Source organism: Nomascus leucogenys, chromosome 12, assembly GCF_006542625.1.
Source record: "Nomascus leucogenys isolate Asia chromosome 12, Asia_NLE_v1, whole genome shotgun sequence".
Classification (NCBI taxonomy): Eukaryota; Metazoa; Chordata; class Mammalia; order Primates; family Hylobatidae; genus Nomascus; species Nomascus leucogenys.
Window position 1 is genome coordinate 42,375,485 of NC_044392.1, and position 23,822 is coordinate 42,399,306.

The window sequence follows — 23,822 nt, forward strand, 5'->3', positions numbered from 1 at the left end:
GCCACCGTGCCTGGCCTGGGTTTAATATTTTTAATAAAGTTTCCGTCTCCTTAAACTATCAAGGGTAGCTTATGTTGTTTGCAGTAGGAATCTTGAGCAGTTCAAGATTGTTGCTTTCTCTCCAGTAGGAAGTCTAGCTGTGTTTTGCGCTGTGTGAAAGGAGAAGGGAAGGATGTGGTGAGTGAGAACCAGAAATAACTGGGCTTGGAGGAGGGAAGGCCCTGCCTTTCCAGGGTTTTTTCATTTGATCACATTATATACAATATATAAATTATGTACAAATATGCCAAAAAGCAGGGCAGAGTGATGGAAAGAGAACTGGAATTTTAGAAAATAACCAGGTTTAAATTCTGACTCTACCACATACTAGCAGGGTACCCTTGAGCAAATGACTTAACTTCTTTAAATTCCGTTCCCTCATTTATGGGTTTCAGTTAATATATTTACCACATAGAATGGTAGGGTTACATGAGATAGCCTGTGGAAAAGATCTCTCACTCATTGGCTTACTGACTGAGTGGTAAAGGTTAGCTCTGTGCCAGAGGCAATTAGGGACTCTAGAGAATGCATCAATAATTGGTTATATATAGGTGGTCCGTAAGTATTGACTATTCAATTCCATTGGCCTAGAATTCCACTTTTTGTATTTCCACATGTTGAAACTCTTATTCCTTCTAATAGGACTAGTCCAAGTGCTATTGTTTTTCTCTAATTGGACCTTTCCAAATTCACTTAGCTGGAAGTAATGAATTCTATTTCTGAAATATTATTATATTTTATCATAGGTCATATTTGGATTAATGGTGTAGAATATAGATCCTTAGAATAGGAAGATACTTTGGTGAGTATTTAGTAGAGCTAAAATTTAGTAGAGCTAAATGGTATAGAATATAAATCCTTAGAATAGGAAGATGCTTCAATGAGCATTTAGTAGAGCTATTTATGTTTTAAATTTATTTTCATTGAATTAATATATTAACTATTGATGGAAATTCAATAATATTACAAGGATGATAATAAAGAGTAGTCCCCTGCCTCATACCTTACCATGCCCAATTCCCACTCACTCAAGGCAACATTTTTTAACCTTTCATAATATTGTTATATTCCTAGTTTTCAATTTTAGCCACTCCATTATCTATTGATTTGCTGCAATAGAAGATACAAATTTAGTTTTCTTACACCTCTTTTCTTACATTGTTGGAACCCTACACCTTACAAATACATGTACATCGTCTCTCTTCCCACTTTCCCAATATGGTCATTCCACAATTGCTGATTAAATCACTCTTTGGTGTTTTACATTACCATAACTATCTAAATAAAACTAATAGTTAAGCCATGTAGTATATTTAGATTCCTTCTTTATGCATCTTTATTTTTTTCTGAAGTCAGTGACACATCTTTAATAATTTGTTCCATCTTGATGTGCTTATCGCTAATTCTTTTAAAAGATCCAAAATAGTAAAATTTCTCTCAAAATAAATTCAGGTAATTTCTCTGCAACCACCCACTACCTGCAAAACTTACACATATATCTCACACACTCTTTCCTTAGGAAATATTCTCTTTTGAGCTTTCTGTCCCCCTGCTTTGAACAAGTTTCAGTCCAGCTGTGTACAAGTCAAGGTTCAAGGGCTTCTGGTCACCATTATCCTGGGGTGACATCATCCTTGTGGATGTTTGTGTTATCCCCAAAATTCATATGTTAAAATCCTAACCCCTAATGTGATGATATTAGGAGGTGGGGCTTTGGGGAGGTGATTAGATCTTGAGGGTATGGGCTTCGTGAATAGGATTAGTGCTCTTATACTACGTGGGATAGTGCCCAGGGAGGACTTTCATCTCTTCTGCCATGTGAGGACACAGCAAAAAGCCATCATCTTGCTAGGTGTGGTGGTGCACACCTACTGTCCAGAACTTAGAGCCCAGCTTTGGCAACATGGCAAGACCTTGCCTCTAAAAAAAAGAAAGAGAGAAAGAAAAGAAAAAAGATGGCTGTCTGTGAACCAGGAAGCAAGTCTTCACCAGATACTGAATGTGCTGGTGCCTTGATCTTGGACTTCCCAGCCTCCAGAATTGTGAGAAATAAATGTGTATATAAATTGTTGTTTATAAGCCACTTAGTCTATAGTATTTTTGTTATAGAGGGCCAAACAAACTGAGACATGGAGACTCCTGTACATGTACATGTAATTATTATAATTATCAGCTAGGTATAGAAGACTAGGCTGAAAATTGTTTTCCTCAAATGTTAAAGGAATTGCTCCACTCTCTTCTGGCTTCTAGTGTTGTTGTCAAGAATGCCAATTCTATTCTTATTCTTAATCCTCAGATACGATCTATTCTTTCTCAGGAAGCTTTTAGGATCTTCTCTCTCCTTGGTGTTTTGTAATTTTAAAAGCATGTGGCTAGACAAAAAGAAAGACCTAAAAATCAATCATCTAAGCTCCCACATTAGGAAACTAGAAAAATAAGAGTAAATTAACTGCAAAGTAAGCATAAGAAAATACAGTTTTAAAAAATTAGAGCCTAAATCAATGAAATTGAAAACAAAAATTAAGAGTGGTTGGAGCTGCTTCATTGCCTCCTGTTTTCAGGGAGCTGGAGCTTACTTCCCCAGGGACTTGGCTGGGAAGGGCTTTCTAGCATCTGGGCCACACTGCAAAGGCTGGAGTATTTTAAGAGTTTACATGTCAGGAAGAGTCTGTTACTTTTAAAGTTAACTTAATTGTCCTTTTAGACTGTTTATTTTTGGATCAAGTCCTATGCCAGGGATTTTAACTGCACTTTGAATGTGTTACCAAGGTTATGGTGACCCTTGGATGCTATTTTTGGAAGAAAGAGGAATGGTGACAGTCTGCAAAATCAATACTCAAGAGCCTGAGGAGCCTCTGGATTTTGACTTCTGCAGCACCAATGTTATTAATAAAATTAGTCTGCAGTCAGAGGGGCTCTGAAGCATTTCCCAAATCGGATGTGATGACTGAGGTCCTACAGATTATCATGTCTCCTGACAAGAATTATTTCAGGTTATCTACTTTTGAAAATTTAGAAAGTTTGCAATTTGACTTCCAAAGATTTTTATTTGATGCAAGCATTTCATTGTAATCAGACCCAGGTCAACAGATTTTATTTCTTTGCTAATACCCTTTACAAAGGCATTAGTCCTATCTTGTAAGGTATTTTATTCATACAAATAACAGGATTTCTTTCATTATAGTATATTATTAGAATGAAGGGGGGCAAATATGTTTTGTGGAATATTACTGTTGCCTTGATGAAGTTCCTGAATCTGAGTCTTGAGTATGATGATTCATTGTGATATTTATGTGTACATTCATGATAAGTTGAGTTATTCTGAGTATAAAAATCTTCATAATTTCTTATTGAATTTTCTGTAGAGAAGATGCATGGAGAAGATAAAAGCAAGGTCCCTGTACCCTAATAGTTACGTATTTTGTGAACAAATGCTTTCATGAAGTCATAGATTATGTAGTATTAGACTGTCCTGTGGCTCTGTCTTTTGAACTCATGGGAATCACTGTGAGCCAAGATGAATAAGTTATAGGTTCTATTCCACTTAAATAAAATATTTCAAGAGTCTGAAGATTTAAAGTTTGTTGAAGGCATATCAGAACTGTTCTTTTATTTACTATTAGAAAATACAAAGGCATATGGACATTGCTTATTTGTTTAAATGCCAGAGATTAGATATTAAAGCAGTGGTTCTCTAAGTGTTGTGCCAAGACCAACAGCATCAGAATCACCCAGGAACTTGTCAGAAATGCTGGGGGTGAGGCCTAAAATCTGTATTTTTCACAAACTTCCCCCAGGAAATTCTAATGCATGCTAAAGTTTGGAAACCACTGTTTAAAGGATACATTTTTTAAAATTAGCATTTAATTGCACTGAGGTGTTTGCTTTTACTTGTGATTTCTTTACAAAAGTTCTGAAATTGAGGCATCACTAAACAAGTCTGAGCAATTCTTTATATGATATCAGTATTTCTAAAGTATACCATTTTAAGAAATCTATGGACAAGATACAAAAGTCTTCAAAGTCATAGATACTCTCCTTATTCTTAAAACTGTTCAATGCAGTACTTATTAGATACCTTTTGTTTGCTCATAAACATTTCTTGACTAAATCATTGTATTAAAAACCAGTTAGTGGTTTCTGGCCGGGCGCGGTGGCTCACGCCTGTAATCCCAGCACTTTGGGAGGCCGAGGAGGGCGGATCACGAGGTCAGGAGATCGAGACCATCCTGGCTAACACGATGAAACCCCATCTCTACTAAAAATACAAAAAAAAATTAGCCCGGTGAGGTGGCGGGCGCCTGTAGTCCCAGCTACACGGGAGGCTGAGGCAGGAGAATGGCGTGAACCCCGGGGGGCGGAGCCTGCAGTGAGCCGAGATTGCGTCACTGCACTCCAGCCTGGGTGAAAGAGCGAGACTCCATCTCAAAAAAAAAAAAACCAGTTAGTGGTTTCTTACAAGACTAAACATACTTTTATTATATCTTATTATACAATACAGCAATTGCATTCCTTGATATTTATCCAAAGTTGAAAAATTAAGCCCACATAAAAACATGCACACAGATATTTGTACAAAGTTTATTCATAATTGACAAAACTTGGAAGCAACCAACATGTTCTTCAGTAGGTGAATGGATAAACTGAGATAAATGGAGACAATGGAATATTTTTTAGTGCTAAAAAGAAATGAGCCATCAAGCCACGAAAAACCATGGAGGAATCTTAAATGCAGATTACTAAGTGAAAGAAGACGATCTGAAAAGGCTGTATACTGTATGACTTCAACTATATGAAATTCCGGAAACAGCAAAACTATGGAGACAGTAAAAAGATCAGTGGTTGCCAGGATTTGTGGGGAGAGAGAGATGACTAGACAGAGCACAGAGGATTTTAGGGCAGTGAAACCACCCTGTATGATACTATAAGGGTGGATACTCATTATACCTTTGTCCAAACCCACAGAATGTACAACACCAAGTGTACCCTAGTGGCAACTCTGGAGTCTGGGTGATAATGATGTGTCCATGCAGGGTCCACCCTGGTGGGAATGTTGATAATGGGGAGGCTGTGCATGTGTGAGGGAAAGGGGTATATGGAAACCTGTACCTTCAGCTCAGTTTTACTGTGAGCCTAAAACTGCTTTAAAAAATAAAGGCTACTAAAAAGAAAAAAACTGGAAAAGAATGCAAAATGACATGCTTTTGTATGTGTTCTTTCTCATTCATCAAATTCGATATTTATTTGACAACTTTCTTTTTTCTCCATTCGCTCTTGTTTAAATGCTTACTTATTAGCTGGTTATTATTCATCGGGGCATAAACCTGTATATTTCTTATCTTTTCTCTCCTGTTTTTCTATTTTATTCATTTCTACGTATACTTTTAGAAAGAGCTCTTCAGCTTTATCACTCTATTAGCTTTAAAACTTTTCTGCTATCACATTTAGAAAATATATTTATAAAATCTCTTCTGTTAATTTATTCATTTTTTACAAGTATTAGCGCTGTCTTTTTGTTTCATGGATGCAATGTCTTTTCTTATTTCTCTGATGACCATATATATTTCTTCTTCTACCCTCTGCTTTGTCCTTAAGTTCCTCCTTCTGATTTGTTTTCTGTTTTTTTTTAAGTTGGAGGCTTTACTGAATGTTATTTATATCTGTTTACTCATATTTAAGAAAGAAATGTCCATACATATATACACACAAAACTGACTTGAATTCTTTTTGTTTTGGCCTGGTTTATCTATGAGTTAGTTTAATTATAGTATTAGCATGAAAGGGCCTGAGTCTTTGTATTGGAAAACTCAAAATGTCAGTAACGGTGGGAGTTTTTCCCCTCTTGGGCCAGTCGCTACAGTAGGCTCCTCCAGTCTTCTGCTTATGGCATAAACCTTGCTGTCAGTACTCTAGGAGTCAGGGAGGAAAGGGCTTGGGGATCTCACTTTTCTCTGTGAGACTGTTAACAAACCTCCTTTTTCAGCACAGTTGCCTCCGTTCCCTTCTGTGTCTTGTGTCATCGAGTAGGGTATCTCTCTGATTAAATTTCTTGGTAAAACAAAGCTGGAGGATGAGTACTTGTCTCTCTGCCCCGGGTGCAGCAGTGTACCTGCTCCTCATTGAGACCACTTGCCAGCTTAATCACTTAACTCACCTTTACAGTACCTGAAGCCTCAAAACAGTACGCCTTTCTGGGGTTGGTGCTTGTTGGGTTCTCCCTCAACAGGGAGCTTTCTCTCGTTTACTCAGTAGGTTACCAAATTCATAGACTTCACATCTTTTTAATTCTTATATATTGTTCTCTTTGGTGTTCTTTTGCCTTGTGTGATCCACTCATTCATGCATTCACTCATTCAACAAATATTTTCTGAACACCTTCTCTGTGCCTGGCACTGTGTCAGGTGAAGTGGATGCAGTGAGCCAGTGGGCAGAAATCTCTTCCTTCATGTGCCTTACATTTTAGGAGCATGAGGCAGAAAATAAACGAATGAAATATATAGTGTGTCAGATGGTGGTCAGTAACACGTGTGGGAAAAGATAATGTGGGGAAGAGGTAGAGAACATGCTGGTCAGAGAAGCCCCACAGATAAAGTGCTATTTGAGCTGACAGCTGGCAAAAGTGTAGAAACAAGCCTTGCAGTAGAAAGTGAAGGAGGTCCTGCAGCTCTGGGCTGATTACCTGGGCATGGTTAGGTGCTCTTCCTCTTCTCCTTGAGCATCTTGAGCATGCTTTAATTATAACACTTACCATCATGTCCTATTGTGATTATTAAATTACATGTCTCGGCAGAGCCGCTCAACATCTGGAACTTTGTCTCATTAACTTTTATATTCTCAGAATCTAATACATCATATTAGATGTTCAGTGCATAATTGTTAATTCAATGAATAAGAAAGGAAAACCTCAAGTAAATTGCTGACTAGAATCAAGCCCTCAAGCTCTGAATTTAGGGTTAGGAGCCTGGGTTAGGAAGAAAGACTGTATATATGCTTTTGAGGCAAGCAGTCAGTGAGGGAATGAGGCATGATTACTTGCAGGTGGCTACAGGCAATAAAAATGGGGTCAAAAAGGTTAGCAGAGAGATTGCCCCACTAGTAGACAGGAACTGTTACAACAGGCTGTGACAATGAAGACAGATTGCAGACTTCCTACTTAGGCACAGATGAGAAGGTAACACAGAAGAAACTGGCCGCAACTGGTTAAAGCCAAGATGGTCGAAAACTTGGCTGACTGCTGACCCTTAGCTTCATTATGCCCTTAATATCATAAAACTTCCGTGGGGAAATTCCCACTCCCATCATGCACCTGGCGCCATGACAGTTCCGGATTAACCATCTTTAGTCAAGTAAAGAGTGGCACCCCGATTCCGGGAATTACCCACTCATTTCCCAGAAAACCCCTCCCCTTTATTATAGAGTACTCCATACCTTCATTGTGTTTATTCATATCGTACGTGAACCACATTGCCTGTGACTCAATCTTTGAGTGCCTGCACTCCTCCCTTGAGGACATCCTTGCTTTTGCTCCACAATAAAATGTCTATACTTTCGTTTTGGTCTCATTTTCAGATTCTCTTATGCTTTGAAGACAAGAACCTGCACTGTCCTACTGGCAACACTTTTAGATACCCTCTGAGATCAGTGTGCTTGTTTACACCAGAAAAATGTCATCACCAGGCCCCTTAGTCACAAACTGTGTCAATAAGTTATCTGCGGTCATTTTTTACAGTTTCCAGGCCACTTTCTGTTTCCAATCCGTGTATGGTGTGGCATGACTCAGATACAAGTTTCTACAGACATTTTCTTCTGTGGCTGCTAGTGAGAACCCAAACCAGCTCAGCCAATTAGAGCTCCAGTTGTCACTCCTACCCACACTGGGCCTGGGGGTGAAGGGAAGTGTTTATTAGGGGTACGTGTGAAGCCGTCCAGAAGTGTCAGAGTCTTTGTAGCTTTGAAAGTCACCTAGGTTATTTGGGCACGCTCTCCTGAGTCCTCTGCTAGTCAAGCTCTCTGAAGAGAAGGTGGCAGACCCGGTTTGCTGATCGCCCCAGGGATCAGGAGGTAAGCACCATAGAGGAGCTGGGTTAGAGATGAGAGACTTAACTGTTTCTCTGCCGAAAAAGACAACTGAGGAAAGGCCAGCCATGCTATGCACACCTCTGAGAACTTGAACCTGCAGACATGGACATCAGCTCCGAAAGGATGGGTTCATTTCTCTTGTATTCACTTTAGCCATGTCCTCTGGTGTCTCTGAGCTGGTGTTCCTTAAGCTTTGCCTTCCTTTGGGGTTTGTCTGTCAGCCTATTTGCAAGGCTGGCTTTTATGCCAATAGCAAATACAAGCATTTTTTAAGTTAACAGATATTATGAAGTAAAATGCAAGTTTTTCATTTATAAGGCAACGTAACTTCAGAGAAAAAGCTGAGTCAATCATATAAAATGTGATTAAAATGTGATTGTTATTATATAAGAGGGTTATAGGAAGATTAGTTTCTTATGGATCAGTAGAAAAGTAGGAATCATGCCAAGCTGATTGTCACAGTAGATATTCAACAAAGGTAGTGTCCTTCCTTGCTTTCATCAGTAGGATGGGGGCATTTGGATGGCTTTATCATTACAAATATTTTTAATGTATTCCTTATTTTGAAAATGGTACTGATAATAGTTTTAATTTTCACTCATGAACTCTACACGTCTAAGTAGAGTTTCTCCAGCCCTTACCAACATATAGGAAAAAACATTATAAGGCCATTAACAGTGATAGTTTAGAATTTATTAACATTGACTCTACTGATGGGGGTATTCAAGCTTCCCTAAAATTCACAATCAGTTATTTTCAGCTCATAAACATCTTTTCCTGTTCTTTGGCTTATTTCTTCCACTTTATATGTTGCTGCTCTGGAAATCATTAATTGCCAATAATGTCAAACATCTTTTTTATGTTTATTGGAAATTTGAGCAAATTGCTCATTCACATCTTTTGCACACTTTTCAAATAGGCTGTTTATTGTTTTCTTATTGATACATGATTCTCCATGTATTCCAAAAGCAAAACCTCTATTAGCTATATATATATATATGTATATTGCAGGTATAGCTGTATATATATATATATATGTATAGCTGTATATACATATATATGTGTGTATATATATATATATATGGCAGCTATCTGCCCAGTTTTTGCCTTGTATAATCACTTTGTTTAGTGTGTGTCTGTGCACGCATGTGTGTGTTTTCTACAAAGAAATTGAGAATATGCATGCAATCACATTTGACAAAGTTTTTTTTTTTTTCTGGCTTGTCCTTTTTGTGCCTTATTTAAGAAACTTCCTTCTACTTCAATGTATTGAGAAAGTATGTGTTTTATTCAACATCATTACTATTCTATTTAGATAATTAATCCAGCCAGATATATATTTTGTGTATGATATAAGAGAAAGGCCGAATATATCATTCCCTGTATATTGTCATTTGTCTGAACACTTTTTATAGTTGGCCATTCTTTCCTTGTGGTTTTTAATGCCACTTTGATTATATACCAGGCTTTAATTTACATGTGGTCCTGTTTCCACACTCTATTTATTAATTCATTTTTCTCCATGCCACTGCCATACTGATTTAATTATTATACATTTGTAGTAAGTATACCTAGTAGTACGGATAGTATATCCTAATAAACATATTCAACTTGTTTTGCAGGTTTTTGTCTTTATTTTTTTCATTTAGGTTTTAGGATCATTCTGATAAGTTCTATGAAAAACCCTTTGAGATTTGGGATGGGAGTTTATAGATTAATTTGACAACATTGCTGTCTTCATTTTATCAAATCTTCCCATTTAAAATATCACACATACACCCACTTAAGTAGGTCTTTTAAATCTCCCAATAAAGTTTTATAAGGTTCCCTTTAAAACTCTTAAATATATTGTATTAGATGTTCTTATGTACTTTGTAGTTTCGTTGCTATTGGAAATTACTTTTTTTATGTAATTTTTTTTCTCTCTTGGAATGGTGCTAGAATAAAGGAATGCATTTCTGTATATTAATCTTATAGTTATAAACTGTTGAATTATTATTTATAATGTTTTGTGTATTATTTTGGATACTATACATAAACAACTATATTACTACAACGTGATTTTGGCAACGAGATACAAAAATAGATTGATGGAGAGAATAAAGAATCCAGAAATAGACTCACTCATTTTTGGACAACTAATTTTTGCAAAGGTAAAAAAAATCATTAAAAAGGATAGTCTTTTTAACATATGATTCTGGGAAAATTCATATTCAGATGAAAAATAAATGAACTTTGAATCATCGCTTATATCATATACAAATTAACTCAAAACAGTACATACACCCAAATGTAAAATGATCAAACCGTAAAATTCTTAGAGGAAAACATAAAATCTTCTAGTCTTGAGATTGGAAAAGATTTCTTAAATAAGACACTGAAAGCATGATCCATGAAAGAACAAATTGATTAATTGCACTTCATCAGGTATATATATGCCAAAATTTATCAGATTGTATATTTTCAATGTATGCACTGTGTTGTATGCCAGTTATGCCTTGATAAATCTATTTTAAAAATAACAGGAAAATGTATCCTGTTTCTTTGTTGTTGTTGTTGTTGTTGTTTTGAGACTAAGTTTCGCTCTTGTTGCCCAGGCTGGAGTGCAACGGCACGATCTTGGCTCACTGCAACCTCCACCTCCCAGGTTCAAGCGATTCTCCTGCCTCAGCCTCCCGAGTAGTTGGGATTACAGGCGCCCACCACCACGCCTGGCTAATTTTTGTACTTTTAGTAGAGATGGGGTTTTGCCATATTGGCCAGGCTGGTCTCAAACTCCTGACCTCAGGTGATCCTCCCGCCTTAGCCTTCCAAAGTGCTGGGATTACAGGTGTGAGCTACCGCGCCCAACTGATGTATCTTGTTTTCTGAGAATTCCAGAGGTGTTGTATACTTTCTGAAGATGTCTTTCCCAGGAATAGTGATCACCTTGCTTAAGAAGTTCTTACCTATGTGCCACTCAAATCTTTTTTCCTACTGCAAATATTTTGTTTATTTTTCTTTAAAAAATATTAATAGCTCACCTTGCTTTATTTTGAATGTAGAATCACTTTTGGTGGTGTAATCTTACGTGTTTTGGACTCCTTATAGGCTGATCCCAAAGTTGTCAGATGGAGAGTAAATACAAGGAGATACTCTTGCTAACGGGCCTGGATAACATCACCGATGAGGAACTGGATAGGTTTAAGTTCTTTCTTTCGGATGAGTTTAATATCGCCACAGGCAAACTACATACTGCAAACAGAATACAAGTAGCTAACTTGATGATTCAAAATGCTGGTGCGGTGTCTGCAGTGATGAAGACCATTCACATTTTTCAGAAGTTGAATTATATGCTTTTGGCAAACCGTCTTCAGGAAGAGAAGGAAAAAGGTAATGTGGGAGTCCCGCCCCTGCCCAGTCCCTTTTTCTGCCAAGCCTGGGCCTTTCCTTTCATGGCGTCCCTGGGATATGACCCCCAGTGCACATTGTTGGAATTTGTTTTCTAACTTAGTGCACCTGTCTCTTTGCCCCCTTTTACTGAGAATCACTTCTAGGAAGTGTTTGTTACAAATTCCACAAATCCATTCCAGCCTTTGTTTGCATCTCTTGTTCCAGCCCTTAGGGTTACCACTTCCGTTTATCATCTTTTCTCCTTGCCCATCTTTGTCTCCAGTTCAATTGCAGTGAATATGGACGTAGAATTTCAAAGTTAACTTCTCCCAACTCCATTTACACAGTATGTAATGCTCTCACATTCTACTGAAGTATTGAAAATATGAATTATTGCATTGGAAAACTGTAAACCAGGATATTGAGCACCTTTTTTCCTTCACACAGTCTGTCTATTCCTCTTCTTGTCCCCAGCTTTCGTGGTCCCAGACTATCCTTTCTTTAGGCGATGATCTCCTCCTTCTTCAGGGAGGGAGAATCCTCCTTCAGGGATTTTCTTTCCTCTCTATCTCCAGCACAGGTGACAGTATAAATTACCCACAACACAAAGATTTTTTTTACATTATTCAATAAATCACTCATCTCCATCTGAGTTATCTACATTTAGTTTAAATTTCTGATTTTGTTTATTAAGAACAATTGATATGTCCCAGCTTTATGTCTGAAGAACAAAAAATAGCTAACAGAGGAGCATATTACTCGAGGACTCTCCCAAATGAAAGTCTCCAAATGCCAACAGTTTTAGGATTCAAAGTACAACCGTAACAGCAAAAATTACAACAGCTTTTAAAAGCATTTGTGGGTTTACAACACGGATGACATGGTTTCTCACACATGAGTTATAGGAAGGCTAAATGAAGCCACATAAGTGATACTATGTACATTCATAATTCTATACAAATATAAACTGTTAGGTAGTTTCCAAGGCACTAAAGAGAAAGGAGTGGTTGTTTTCCCAGGCTTTAAGTCAGAAGGTGTAGTTCTTAGAGATGGCCTTTAGATGGCAGTAACTACACATGTTACTTCCAAGTAACCAACTGCCCTGTGTTTTTCTTATCTGGGATGAGACAGGAATCTAGGCATATTGGCAAACATAGGCTGAGATATTTAGAAATATCTTTTATTTTGGCAATAAATCAAGAATTAATTCTTCTCTTTGTCCAGGATAGCACAAAATTTCCCCTTCTACAATCTTCTCTCCATTTTGCTGTTCTAATGATTCTGGGATTTTGTTATTCTGCTTAGCTAAAAAAGATCCAGTTTGGGACTAGCTTGGAAACTCAGGAGTAGATCATCCAAGGACTCTCCCAAATGAGAGTCTCCAAATGTAACAGTTGTAAGATTCAAAGTATGCTTTTGGGCCAGGCGCAGTAGCTCACGCCTTTAATCCTAGCACTTTGGGAGGCCAAGGCGGGCGGATCACTTGAGGTCAGGAGTTCGAGATCAGCCTGGCCAAAATGGTGAAACTTTGTTTCTACTAAAAATACAAAAATTAGCCAGGCATGGTGGCGGGCATCTGTAATGCCAGCTACTTGGTAGGCTGAGGCACGAGAATCACTTGAACCCGGGAGGCAGAGGTTGCAGTGAGCTGAGATCACGCTTCTGCACTCCTGCCTGGGCAACAACAGTGAGACTCTGTCTCAAACAACCACAACAACAAAACACAAAGTATGCTTCTTGCATGCTATACAAGAAGGCAATTAAGTTCCTTCATAGCTCCAAAAATCTATCCACGGGCATACTTAGGCCTCTTTTGAATGTAGGAAATTTTTATGTGTCCATGCTATTTCTTATTATTTTAGGAAAACAGTTTTTGTTTTATTTTTTGAGCAGTTAATCTGTCATTCTTGGTTAAGTGATCCTTCTCCATTGCCATTGCATGTCTGCATGCAGAGTGCTATATGCTATTCTACTCACGACCTCACCTCATGGAAGGTAGAAGACACCTAGAGAATCTTTAATGAAGACAGAGGCAATAATTAGTAGATAAGAGAAGCTTTTGTATGAAGCAAGATGAGAAAATATAAGGACACATAAGCATAGAAAAAGGAAGCTAAGAGAAAATGTGATCAAAGTCCACAAAAGTCCTGCAAGATTAAAATAAAATGCTGAAAATGATAAATGAAATAATCAGTAACAATGTGCACCTGATTATTAAGGCAAATGAGAGGTTTATAGTGAGCAGACAAGCTTGTCCACAAATATTGCATTGGTACCACTGTGTGTGAGATGAAATATGGCTGATGTGATGTGGTAGAATGGTAGGTTGATTCCTTTGGCCTCCCTTAATGCTGTTTTCTCTCTGATGCTGTGAACATAGAAGAGAGACTTTATCTGCATACCGTTCTGAAACCAGTTTCATGGAACTAACTTACCATTGGAAGGTTAGTTTAACTTCTTCCTAGAGAGAGATCCTGCTACAATATCTCTGTCAGACAGTCAACCACTTTCTGATCTTTGAAAGGTAATAACAGAGTACCTGCTACCTCATAAGACAGTTCATTCTACTCTTAGCTCTAATAATTAAATCGTTTCTCTTTTTAGTAAAATCAAAGTGATTGCCTTGTTATTTCAGCCCAGAATTGTTCAAATTCTATCAGAAGAGACATCTAATAATTTCTCAGGCCCTCTTCTGCCTGAGAGTGCCTTAAGTCATCAAACATGGCCATCTTGTTACATGGCCTTTTTAAAAATCAGGACTAGGAGTTGGCTTTTCACAATGACATATAACCTGACCATAGACGTGGAGGAGCCCAGCCATAATATTCAACTGCATTTTGTAGGCATTAGTGAAGAGCCAACATGCCACCCATCCATCCATTTCTTCATCCATTCAGTAAATATCCATTGAATTGCTAATAGGTACAAAGAAAGCTTTTGGGTTCTTATGATAAAACAAGGTGCTAAAAACAAATCCAAATTTTGTACAGCTTATACTCTAAAGGGAAAGTAGATATTTTTCTTACAGGCAAATTAATGAATGTAATTAACTGAGACAAATGCTCTGTTGGAAAGGAAGATGGTTCTTCAGCAGCATGTGTCAAAGGAGCATTAACATAAGCCAGGAGTTAGAGTTGGTGTTGGTCAAAGCAGGTTCCATGGGGAAATGACCCTTGCACTAAGCTGTGAAAAATGCATAGGAGTTAAAGGTACCTTCAGTCAGAGGGAACACTGTGTGAAAATCCCTATGACAGCAGGTGTTGACTTGCTTGAGGACTGAAAGAAGGCCAGTATGGCTGGAGTACAGAGAATCTTCAGAGGGCAGGATGGGGTCCCTCGATAGAAGGACAATGCAAGGCCGTGTAGAACATAATTAGAAATCTGTGGCCAGGCGCGGTGGCTCACACCTGTAATACCAACACTTTGGGAGGCCGAGGTGGGCACATCACGAGGTGAGGAGTTCGAGACCAGCCTTATCAACATGGTGAAACCTCGTCTTTACCAAAAAAATACAAAAATTAGTCAGGCATGGTGGCATGAGCCTGTAATCCCAGCTACTCAGGAGGCTGAGGCAGGAGAATCACTTGAACCTAGGAGGCGGAGGTTGCAGTGAGCCGAGATTGCACCACTGCACTGCAGCTTGGGTGACAAAGCAAGACTCCATCTCAAAAAAAAAAAAAAAAAAAAAAAGAAAAGAAATCAGCCCTTGTTTCATAGCAGCAGTTTATTCATTTTCACTACTACATAAGATTCCATTTAATTGATAATTACATATACACATAAACTCATATACATATATAGAGAATTGGTATATTTTTTGTTATTTTAGTCATTTGAGGCCATTATGAATAATGCTGCTATGAATATTTATGTACATTATAAGCCTTATGTACTTATCTTTGTATGTTTGTATTTGTATGTGTGTTTCTCTTGACTGTACACCTGTGAATGGAATTACTGGATGTTAAGGTAAGTAGATATTGAATTTTAATAGTGTCCCAAACCATTTTCCAACGTGTTATACCAATTTAAAACAACTACTACTTCATAGTTTTTGTTTTTTGTCTTTTTTTTTTTCTTTTAAGACAGACAGGGTCTCCCTGTGTCATCCAAGCTGGAGTATAGTGGTGCAATCATGACTCACTGCAGCTTTGAACTCCTGGGCTTAAGTTATCATCCTGCCTCAGCCTCCCAAGTAGCTGGGACTAAAAACATGTGCCATTACACCTGGCTAATTTTGAAAATATTTTTTGTAAAGATAGGGTCTCCCTATGTTGACTAAGCTGGTCTCAAACTCCTGGCCTCAAGCGATCCTCCAGCCTTGGCCTCCCAAAGTGCTGGGATTACAAGTGTCTGTGCCAGGTCCAGTTTCTTTCATTTTAAAATATGATTTTTTCTTTTTTTAGAAAAATTAGCTGTTCTTGAAGATATCTTAATATGGCTTTAGTATTTATTTCTGGTGACATTTGAAAATGTGCACTGCCCATATGTTTATATGCTTATTGGCCATGTCTTTCATTTTTTAATCAGTTGATAAGAAATACAAATCGGTAACAAAACCAAAGCCACTAAGTCAAGCTGAAATGAGTCCTGCTGCATCTGCAGCCATCAGAAATGATGTCGCAAAGCAACGTGCTGCACCAAAAGTCTCTCCTCATGTTAAGGTAGGATGAGGAGAGTGGAGTGGTCTTTGTCCTTGTAAGAGCATCACCGTCACTGTCATTTCCCACATTGTTCTCTGTTCTTTATCTCACAGCATGCAAATAAGGGAAGCAAGGCCCCAGTATGAAAAGCATTCTGAGTCACAAAAACAGGAACTACCTCTGATTCATCAGATTAAACACCTGTTGAGCTTTTAATCTCTGCCAGGTTCTGGACACATTAACACTTCGTTATGGTTTGGATTCTATAAGAAGAAAACTCTGAGATAGAGAGTTGTTTACAGGAAGTCTATTTTAGAGCACTTTCAGAATTAATATCTGTGAGGAAGTGAAAGGAGAAGAAGAGGAAGAATGTCAAGTCCAATGTAGTTGCAATAGAGGCCTTGGCCTACCCTACAGGGAGCTCGGGAGCTGAGAATGCCTTTCAGGGCTCCCAAGATTTGTGAGGGAGTCTGGTTTGTACGGGCCCAGGCTCTGGGTCACATCAGAGATCCAATTCAGAGACTCTTACACTCGGCCTGGCATGCCTCTGTTTGTTTTCTGCTTGGTTCTTGACAGCAAATTGCTTTTTAAAAGTAATATAAAAAAGCCCTTCATACACCTGCATGGACAAGGTGCGGTGGCCCCATTTAGCTGAGAGAGTAGTGCCTGGAGAGTCTCATCGGTGGGAATGATTACTTTAGTTCTGAGGGAGCGGCAGGCAACATTAGAAAGGCCCAGCAGAGAATCCGCCACACATGCAATTTCATTTCTTATGAAGCAGGTATTACATTATTTTATACCTGTGTGAGCTCTAGAAACTGATGATATATAGTTCATTCTCTGTGTCTAGAGGAACCATTTCCTCTGGGTTTGGCCCAGAAACTTCTGGATTTTTCAGGAAAACAAGGTTCAAGTATAAATGGTGTGATTCCATCATCAGTAATGAAAATATGCATTATTCAGTCTGGAAGACCCAACTAAAGATACATGGACCAAAGAGAAGGACTTTTATAGTGGACCTCAGTGTAGCTGACCTTTCCTGCATTGATCCAAATGCAGTCAGTTATACTGCCCATCAGGGCCCCTTACTGGCCCAAGCTCCACGGGCCCAAGTTTCAGGTCACATCAGAGACACTCTTCGGAGACTCCTACACTTGGCTTTTTATGCCTCTGTTTGTTTTGCCCTGTATTTCCCTTTGGTTCTAGATGGCAAGTTGCTTTTAAAAAGTAGTATTTTCTCCCAAAACAAACCAAAAAAAGGTATCTTATCTCTGTTAATTCAGAAAATTAAAAAACACAGAGAAGAGAATAAAATTACCTATAATTGTATCGTCTAGGAAAAAAATATATTGATGCTGGTAAATATCTCTCTAGTGTGTTTGTGTGTGTGCTTTAACTGCTTATTTATGCAATAAGGAACAGATTCTTTATCTGTTTAGGACGTTTCCCTTTATTGAATCAGTTGTAACAGTTTATCATATTTCTCTAAAGCATTTTTAATATTTGCATAGTAATCTTTTTGTGACTATACCATATTTTATTTAACCAAACCTATTTTTTAGGTATTTAAATTATTTCTTTTTTTATAATTTCAAATAATAAGATGTACTTTTTAAATATAAACCTTAGTGCATAATTCATTATTTAAGGGTAAATCCATAAATGTAGTATTAATTCTGCTTTTAAATTTCTCCTTTAACTCACTCATAAGATCTCTGACCTAGGTCTCCCCCTTAACTCACGTTAAACATAATCTGCATTTTGTTATGTACGTGCCTCCCTAGGAATTTGGGGAGCCCTGTGCTGGTCACTGAGCTCCCTCACTTTTATACCAGAGTTAAATGAACTTTTAGGACAGTATTGGATAGAGAAACAAGGACACATTATGCCCGAATGGAATCGATAGAAGATGGAATCAGATTTATCAGACTTACCCCAAGGCTTAGCAGTATTTCAGAAATCTGATGAAGTCTTTATATATAGCACATGGCAAAGCAAGGATTTGGTTTCAGGGATCCTACCTCCAAAACCATCTTATGTGAATACAGGAGTTGAAATCTTCCTTCTGCACTCTCTGTTCTATCTAGACCATTCTAGGCCTCAACTCTCTTCTTATCCCCTCTATATCTCTTCCCTTGATTCCACCTATCTTCTGCTGGCTTTCTGAGGTTTAGCACTGTGGGTGAAGTAAGGTCCTCTCAATAGTACCTTTTTGACTCACAGCTGATATCTTTCTTCTCTTGTCTTCAGCCTGAACAGAAACAGATGGTGGTCCAGCAGGAATCTATCAGAGAAGGGTTTCAGAAAGGCTGTTTGCCAGTTATGGTACTGAAAGCAATGAAGCCCTTCACGTTTGAGACCCAAGAAGGCAAGCAAGAGATGTTTCATGCTACAGTGGCTACAGAAAAAGAATTCTTCCTTGTAAAAGTTTTTAATACACTGCTAAAAGATAAATTCATTCCAAAGAGAATAATTATAATATCAAGATATTATCGGCACAGTGGTTTCTTAGAGGTAAATAGCACCTCACGTGTGTTAGATGCTGAATCTGACCAAAAGGTTAATGTCCCGCTGAACATTATCAGAAAAGCTGGTGAAACCCCGAAGATCAGCACGCTTCAAACTCAGCCCCTCGGAACAATTGTGAATGGTTTGTTTGTAGTCCAGAAGGTAAGTTTTCATATCTAATTTCATATTGATTAGTAAGAATAATGTATTTCCCATCTGATCTTAAAGAGACTTTAGAAATGGTTTTAATGTCTTTCTATACAGACAAAATTAAAAAATACAAAGTTCTAAAGAGCTGCAGAGTTAACATGCCAAAATTCCTACAAAAACTCAAAAATTGTTTTTATTGTCAAAAATGTCACTATCCTATTTCAACTTATTCTTATCCCAGTAGCCTCTGAAAAAGGAATTAGTTCATTCACATAATTTTTATCTCTGCATTATTTTTGTACTTTGTACATATTATCTTTATTTTAAGTGACCATTGTGATTAAGTGACTATTGTTGTGAATGCAAAATAAGTGTAGTTGAGTAATAAACCAGATTAATTGACCTGAAAAACCAATACGCAAGGCAGGATTAAAAAACTGTGATTAAATGAACAGAAAAAAGAGTTAGCTTGAGGAGACTTTTTTTTTTTTAATTAAAAAGTAAACTTTAATGTCGAAAATGCAAACTTGGGGAAGACAGAAAAGATCACACACAAGGCTGTCACTTCACACTTGGAAAGTTGCACAGAGGCCGGGCAGAGGCGCTCCTCGCTTCCCAGATGGGGCCGCGGGGCAGAGGCGCTCCTCGAGGAGACTTATTAGAAGTGAGGAATAATAAAGTATTATAATTCTGAGCCTCAGGGAACTAGCCTTGTAGGATGACTTTTTCTGGTCTAGGGCAGCACCTAAAGAACCATAGAGAGGGAACCTGCTGCCCCTGCATTCAGAGCCTCAGAATAACCTCTGCTGCCCTGGGTTAGTTTCATAAGGAATTGGTAGGAAGACTCTCCAGTCCTCCTGGAAAACTCAAGTGTAAAATGACCTTGGATAGGAAAGTCATGTTCTTCATCCCAGTTTTCAGCTTTCAATCTGGCCAGCTATCCACTAATATATATTGATTTTGTACATAAAATTAAACCTTAAATACGATCAGTCTCCTAGATAACTGACCAACCTCCTGTTCCCTTTTGATCTAGACTTGATTGTGAATTATTTCTTGTCTTTGATTACTTACCAGACTGGGTCTTGCATCATTACCTCATGTCTCTCCTGGACTTGTTGTTTTAAATAGCTCTCTTCAGGCTGGGTGCGGCAGCTCATGCCTGTAATCCTAGCACTTTGGGAGACCAAGGCGCTTGGATCACCTGAATTGAGGAGTTCCAGATCATCCTGGCCAACATGGCAAAACCTACCTCTAGTAAAAATACAAAAATTAGCTGGGTGTATTGGCGGGCACCTATAATCCCAGCTACTCGGGAGGCTGAGGCAGGAGAAACCCAGGGGGGTGGAGGTTGCAGTGAGCCAAGATTGTGCCATCGCACTCCAGCCTGGGTGAAAAAGTGAAACTCCGTTTCAAAAAATAAAAAAATAAAATAAATAGCTCTCTTCCAACCCCAGGGTCTTCTTTTTTCCCCTGACTAATCTGGCTACTGGCCCTGGAGAAGCTCTATCTTCTCTATCCAGCAGTTGTTGCTTCTATGGGCCACCCTGGCCTCCTCCTAAAGGAAGGGAGTTTGGGTCTGGAAAGACGGGCATAGGAGACAACATGTTCTAAGTAAGACACGTCTGCCTCCTCTGTGTGAACTTGCTAACATCTATTAGATATATACCTGCTAGTTTCAAAGCAGAAACTTTTTTTCAAGTTGTCCCTTGAACAATGTAGGGATTAGGGCTGCTGACCCCGAGCAGTTGAAAATCTGCAAATAATTTTTGACCCCCCAAAAACTTAACTACTTAATAGCCTACTCTTGACCAGAAGCCTTACAGACAACATAAACAGTCACTTAACACATATTTTTGTGTTATACATATTATATACTATATTATTAAAAAGTAAACTAGAGAAAAATGTTGTTAATAAAATTATAAAAAAGAAAATATACTGACTACTCATTAAGTGGAAGTAGATCATCATAAAGTTCTTCATCCTGATTGTCTTGATGTTAAGTAGACTGAGGAGGAAGGAGGAAGAGGAGGGTTGGTCTTGCCATCTTGGGGTGGCAGAGACAAAGGAAAATTCCCATATAAATGGACCTGCACAGGTAAAATCTGTGTTGTTCAAGAATCAACTGTATTTCTTTTTAGAGCCTTCTTCTGGCATGTCTGATGTGTGACTGATGTGGCATTCCTTAATCAGATTATCAGAGGCTGGGTGTTGATTTTCTTTTACAGGTAACAGAAAAGAAGAAAAACGTATTATTTGACCTAAGTGACAACACTGGGAAAATGGAAGTACTGGTGATTAGAAACGAGGACGCAATGAAATGTAAGGAAGGAGATAAGGTTCGACTTACATTCTTCACACTGTCAAAAAATGGAGAAAAACTACAGCTGACATCTGGAGTTCATAGCACCATAAAGGTGGGAACTGCATGGAACAAAGTCAACTCTCCAAGGGGGTGGTATTTTTTGTTTTCTGTCAGAAGGCTGGACTGGAGCCATTGAACAGGATATGGAATGGAAGACATTGATATTTAGTACACATTCATCTCACAGAACTGAGGAACCTCCCTCTTAGAAAACATGTATTCTAGATACACAGTTAAGAGAACATGGGCTTTTCAAGGCAGAGGTGCATACTGTTGTGCACACAGAGCCCAACAAAGAGCTCCTCGTTTATACTACAAGTCTAAAGCAGAAAGCTTGCCCAGAGTTGGGAAAGTCATTCTCACTAATGTCTTTGAAAGTAGACAGACAATAAATACTTTGAGGACACATTTCCCTAGCCAGTCCCACCACGCCTGCATCTACCATAGTCCAGTGAAGTTGAGTCCATGTAAACCCCTACTCTTGACCTTCCACCACACCGTCCTACCCATGTCCTGCCCCTGCTTGGTGCTCTTCCCCAGGTCTCAGTGTCGGTTGCACTGCCTGCTATCTCTGTAAGAGTGGAGGCCAAGATTTGAGAAATATGCATATGTGACCTTGCTAAGTGGGAGTGTATTTCTCAGGTCAGATATTCGCTTCAGGAGTATGATCCAAGGCAGACCAATGTATTAGAAGGGTGGGAACAAAATAATTTTATGAGAAGATGATATACACTTCAGAAGGCCATAGTGACTGCAAACAGAGGAGGGGCCACTCATCGACTGCATCCTTACATTGCATGTTTTTTTCCTCCATCCAGGTTATTAAGGCCAAAAAAAAAAACAGAGAGAAATAAAAAGGACCAATTCAAGCCAGCTGGTCTAAGCAGCATTTAATTGAAGAATACGTGATACAGCCTCTTCAATCAGATTGTAAGTTACCTGAGAGCTGCAGTTCACAGGCTCCTCTGTCCACCAAATTAGGATAGGATAATTGCTGGATAAACAAATTCAGAATATCAACAGATGATCACAATAAACATCTGTTTCTCATTCATTACAGTCCCACTATCTCATTTAGTTTGTCAATCCCTTGTCTCAAGCAAAAATACTTTATCGATGTATTATATGTTTATACAAATTTGAAAGTAAACTATATGACAACATTTGCACAAAATACAAGAGGGAAGAATTAGGAGTACACTGTTAGAAGATCCTGTACAACATGTGAAGAAGTGCAGTATTATTTGAAAGTAGATACTGAATAATTAAAGATGTATATTTTGTCCTATAGGGCGATGATTTAGAAATATTTTAAAAGGTATAGAAATAATAACACAATTTTGTGTTATTGGAGAAAGAATAAGCATAAAGCCCAACGGAAAACTAGAGAGCCAAAACTAGGCTTGCACATTTACAGTCTATTGATTTTCTACAAAAGTACAAACACAGTTCAATGGAGAAAAGACTAAAAAAAAACTACAACAACAATTAGATATCCATACTTAAAAAATGAATCTGAGCCATTCCTCACTCTTTATACAAAAATAAACTCCAAACAGATCATTGGCTTTTCATAAACATCTAAAACCATAAAACTTCTAGAAGAAAACATGGGAGAAAATCTGTGTGATCTTGGTCTAGGCAAAGATTAAAGATTTAGATATCACACCAAAAGCACAATCTACATAACATAAATGCTTAATAATTTGAACTTCATCAAAATGAAGAACTTCTGTTCTTCAAAATGTACCATTAAGAGCATTGAAAGGCAAACCATAGATTGGGGCTTAATATTTGTTAGTCACACAGCTGCTGAAGACCCTGTATCCAGGCCAGGCATGGTGGCTCACGCCTGTAATCCCAGCACTTTGGGAGGCCGAGGTGGGTGGATCACCTGAGGTCAGGAGTTTGAGACCAGCCTGGCCAACATGGTGAAACCCCGTCGCTACTAAAATAAAAAAATAAGAAAAAGTAGCCAGGCGTGGTGGTGGGCGCCTGTAATCCTAGCTACTCGGGAGGCTGAGGCAGGAGAATCACTTGAACCTGGGAGGCGGAGGTTGCAGTGAGCTGAGATCACGCCATTGCACTCCAGCCTGGGTGACAGAGTAAGACTCTGTCTCAAAAAACAAAAAGATCCTGTATTCAGAATTTATAAAGAACACTCAAAATTCAATAATTGCAGAACAACCAATTAAATGTTTAAAATGGGCAAAAAGATGATACATGGATGTCAAATAAGCACATAAAAATACACTCAACATAATTCATCTTTAAGGAAATGGAAACTGAAACTGCAGTGAGATACCATTATACATTTATTAGAACAGCTAAAATTAAAACAGATTACCCATACCAAGTGCTGACAAAGATTTGGAAAAACTGAAACTGTCGTGCACTGCTGGTGGGAATGTCAAATGGTATAACCTTTATGCAAAAGAGTTTGTCCATTTTTAAAAACTTAATATGCACCTACAATGCTAAGGTCTTAGAAGGATGCAGAGCAATTGAAACTCTTACTTATTGCTGGTGGGAATGAAAAGTCACATTAGAAAAGAGTTTGGAAATTTCTTATAAATTTAAACATATGCTTACCACATGACACAGCAAGCTTGCTTTAAGTTTTTTTATCCACTTGAAATAATTATGTATGTTCACACAAAAAT

At 38.2% G+C, this 23,822-nt stretch overlaps 1 protein-coding gene and 1 pseudogene across 2 annotated transcripts; both read left to right on the plus strand.

The window, feature by feature from the left end:
- The first annotated feature begins 2,673 nt into the window (after nt 1–2,673).
- On the plus strand, nt 2,674–3,306 carry LOC100589338 (annotated as a pseudogene).
- Nucleotides 3,307–7,833: 4,527 nt separating this feature from the next.
- AIM2 (absent in melanoma 2) lies at nt 7,834–22,213 on the plus strand. 2 transcript variants are annotated; one of them, XM_003258678.3, is made up of 6 exons: nt 7,876–8,100; nt 11,209–11,490; nt 16,021–16,154; nt 18,384–18,803; nt 21,023–21,211; nt 21,978–22,213. In XM_003258678.3, exons 2-6 carry the CDS (start codon nt 11,229–11,231, stop codon nt 22,011–22,013), a joined length of 1,041 nt encoding a protein of 346 aa, XP_003258726.2. In that variant the 5' UTR covers nt 7,876–8,100; nt 11,209–11,228; the 3' UTR covers nt 22,014–22,213. The 2 variants fall into 2 exon arrangements, with proteins under 2 accessions (XP_030679080.1, XP_003258726.2); XM_030823220.1 differs by lacking the exon at nt 11,209–11,490 and having other exon boundaries at nt 7,834–8,100.
- The last annotated feature ends 1,609 nt before the right edge of the window (nt 22,214–23,822 follow it).

Excerpts from the sequence above, each read along its gene's own strand:
- AIM2 (XM_003258678.3), top strand. The coding sequence starts at position 11,229 with ATGGAGAGTAAATACAAGGAGATACTCTTGCTAACGGGCCTGGATAAC. Across the intron at positions 11,491-16,020 it reads TCAGGAAGAGAAGGAAAAAG|TTGATAAGAAATACAAATCG; the intron begins GTAATGTGGGAG and ends TTTTTTAATCAG. Across the intron at positions 16,155-18,383 it reads AAGTCTCTCCTCATGTTAAG|CCTGAACAGAAACAGATGGT; the intron begins GTAGGATGAGGA and ends TCTTGTCTTCAG.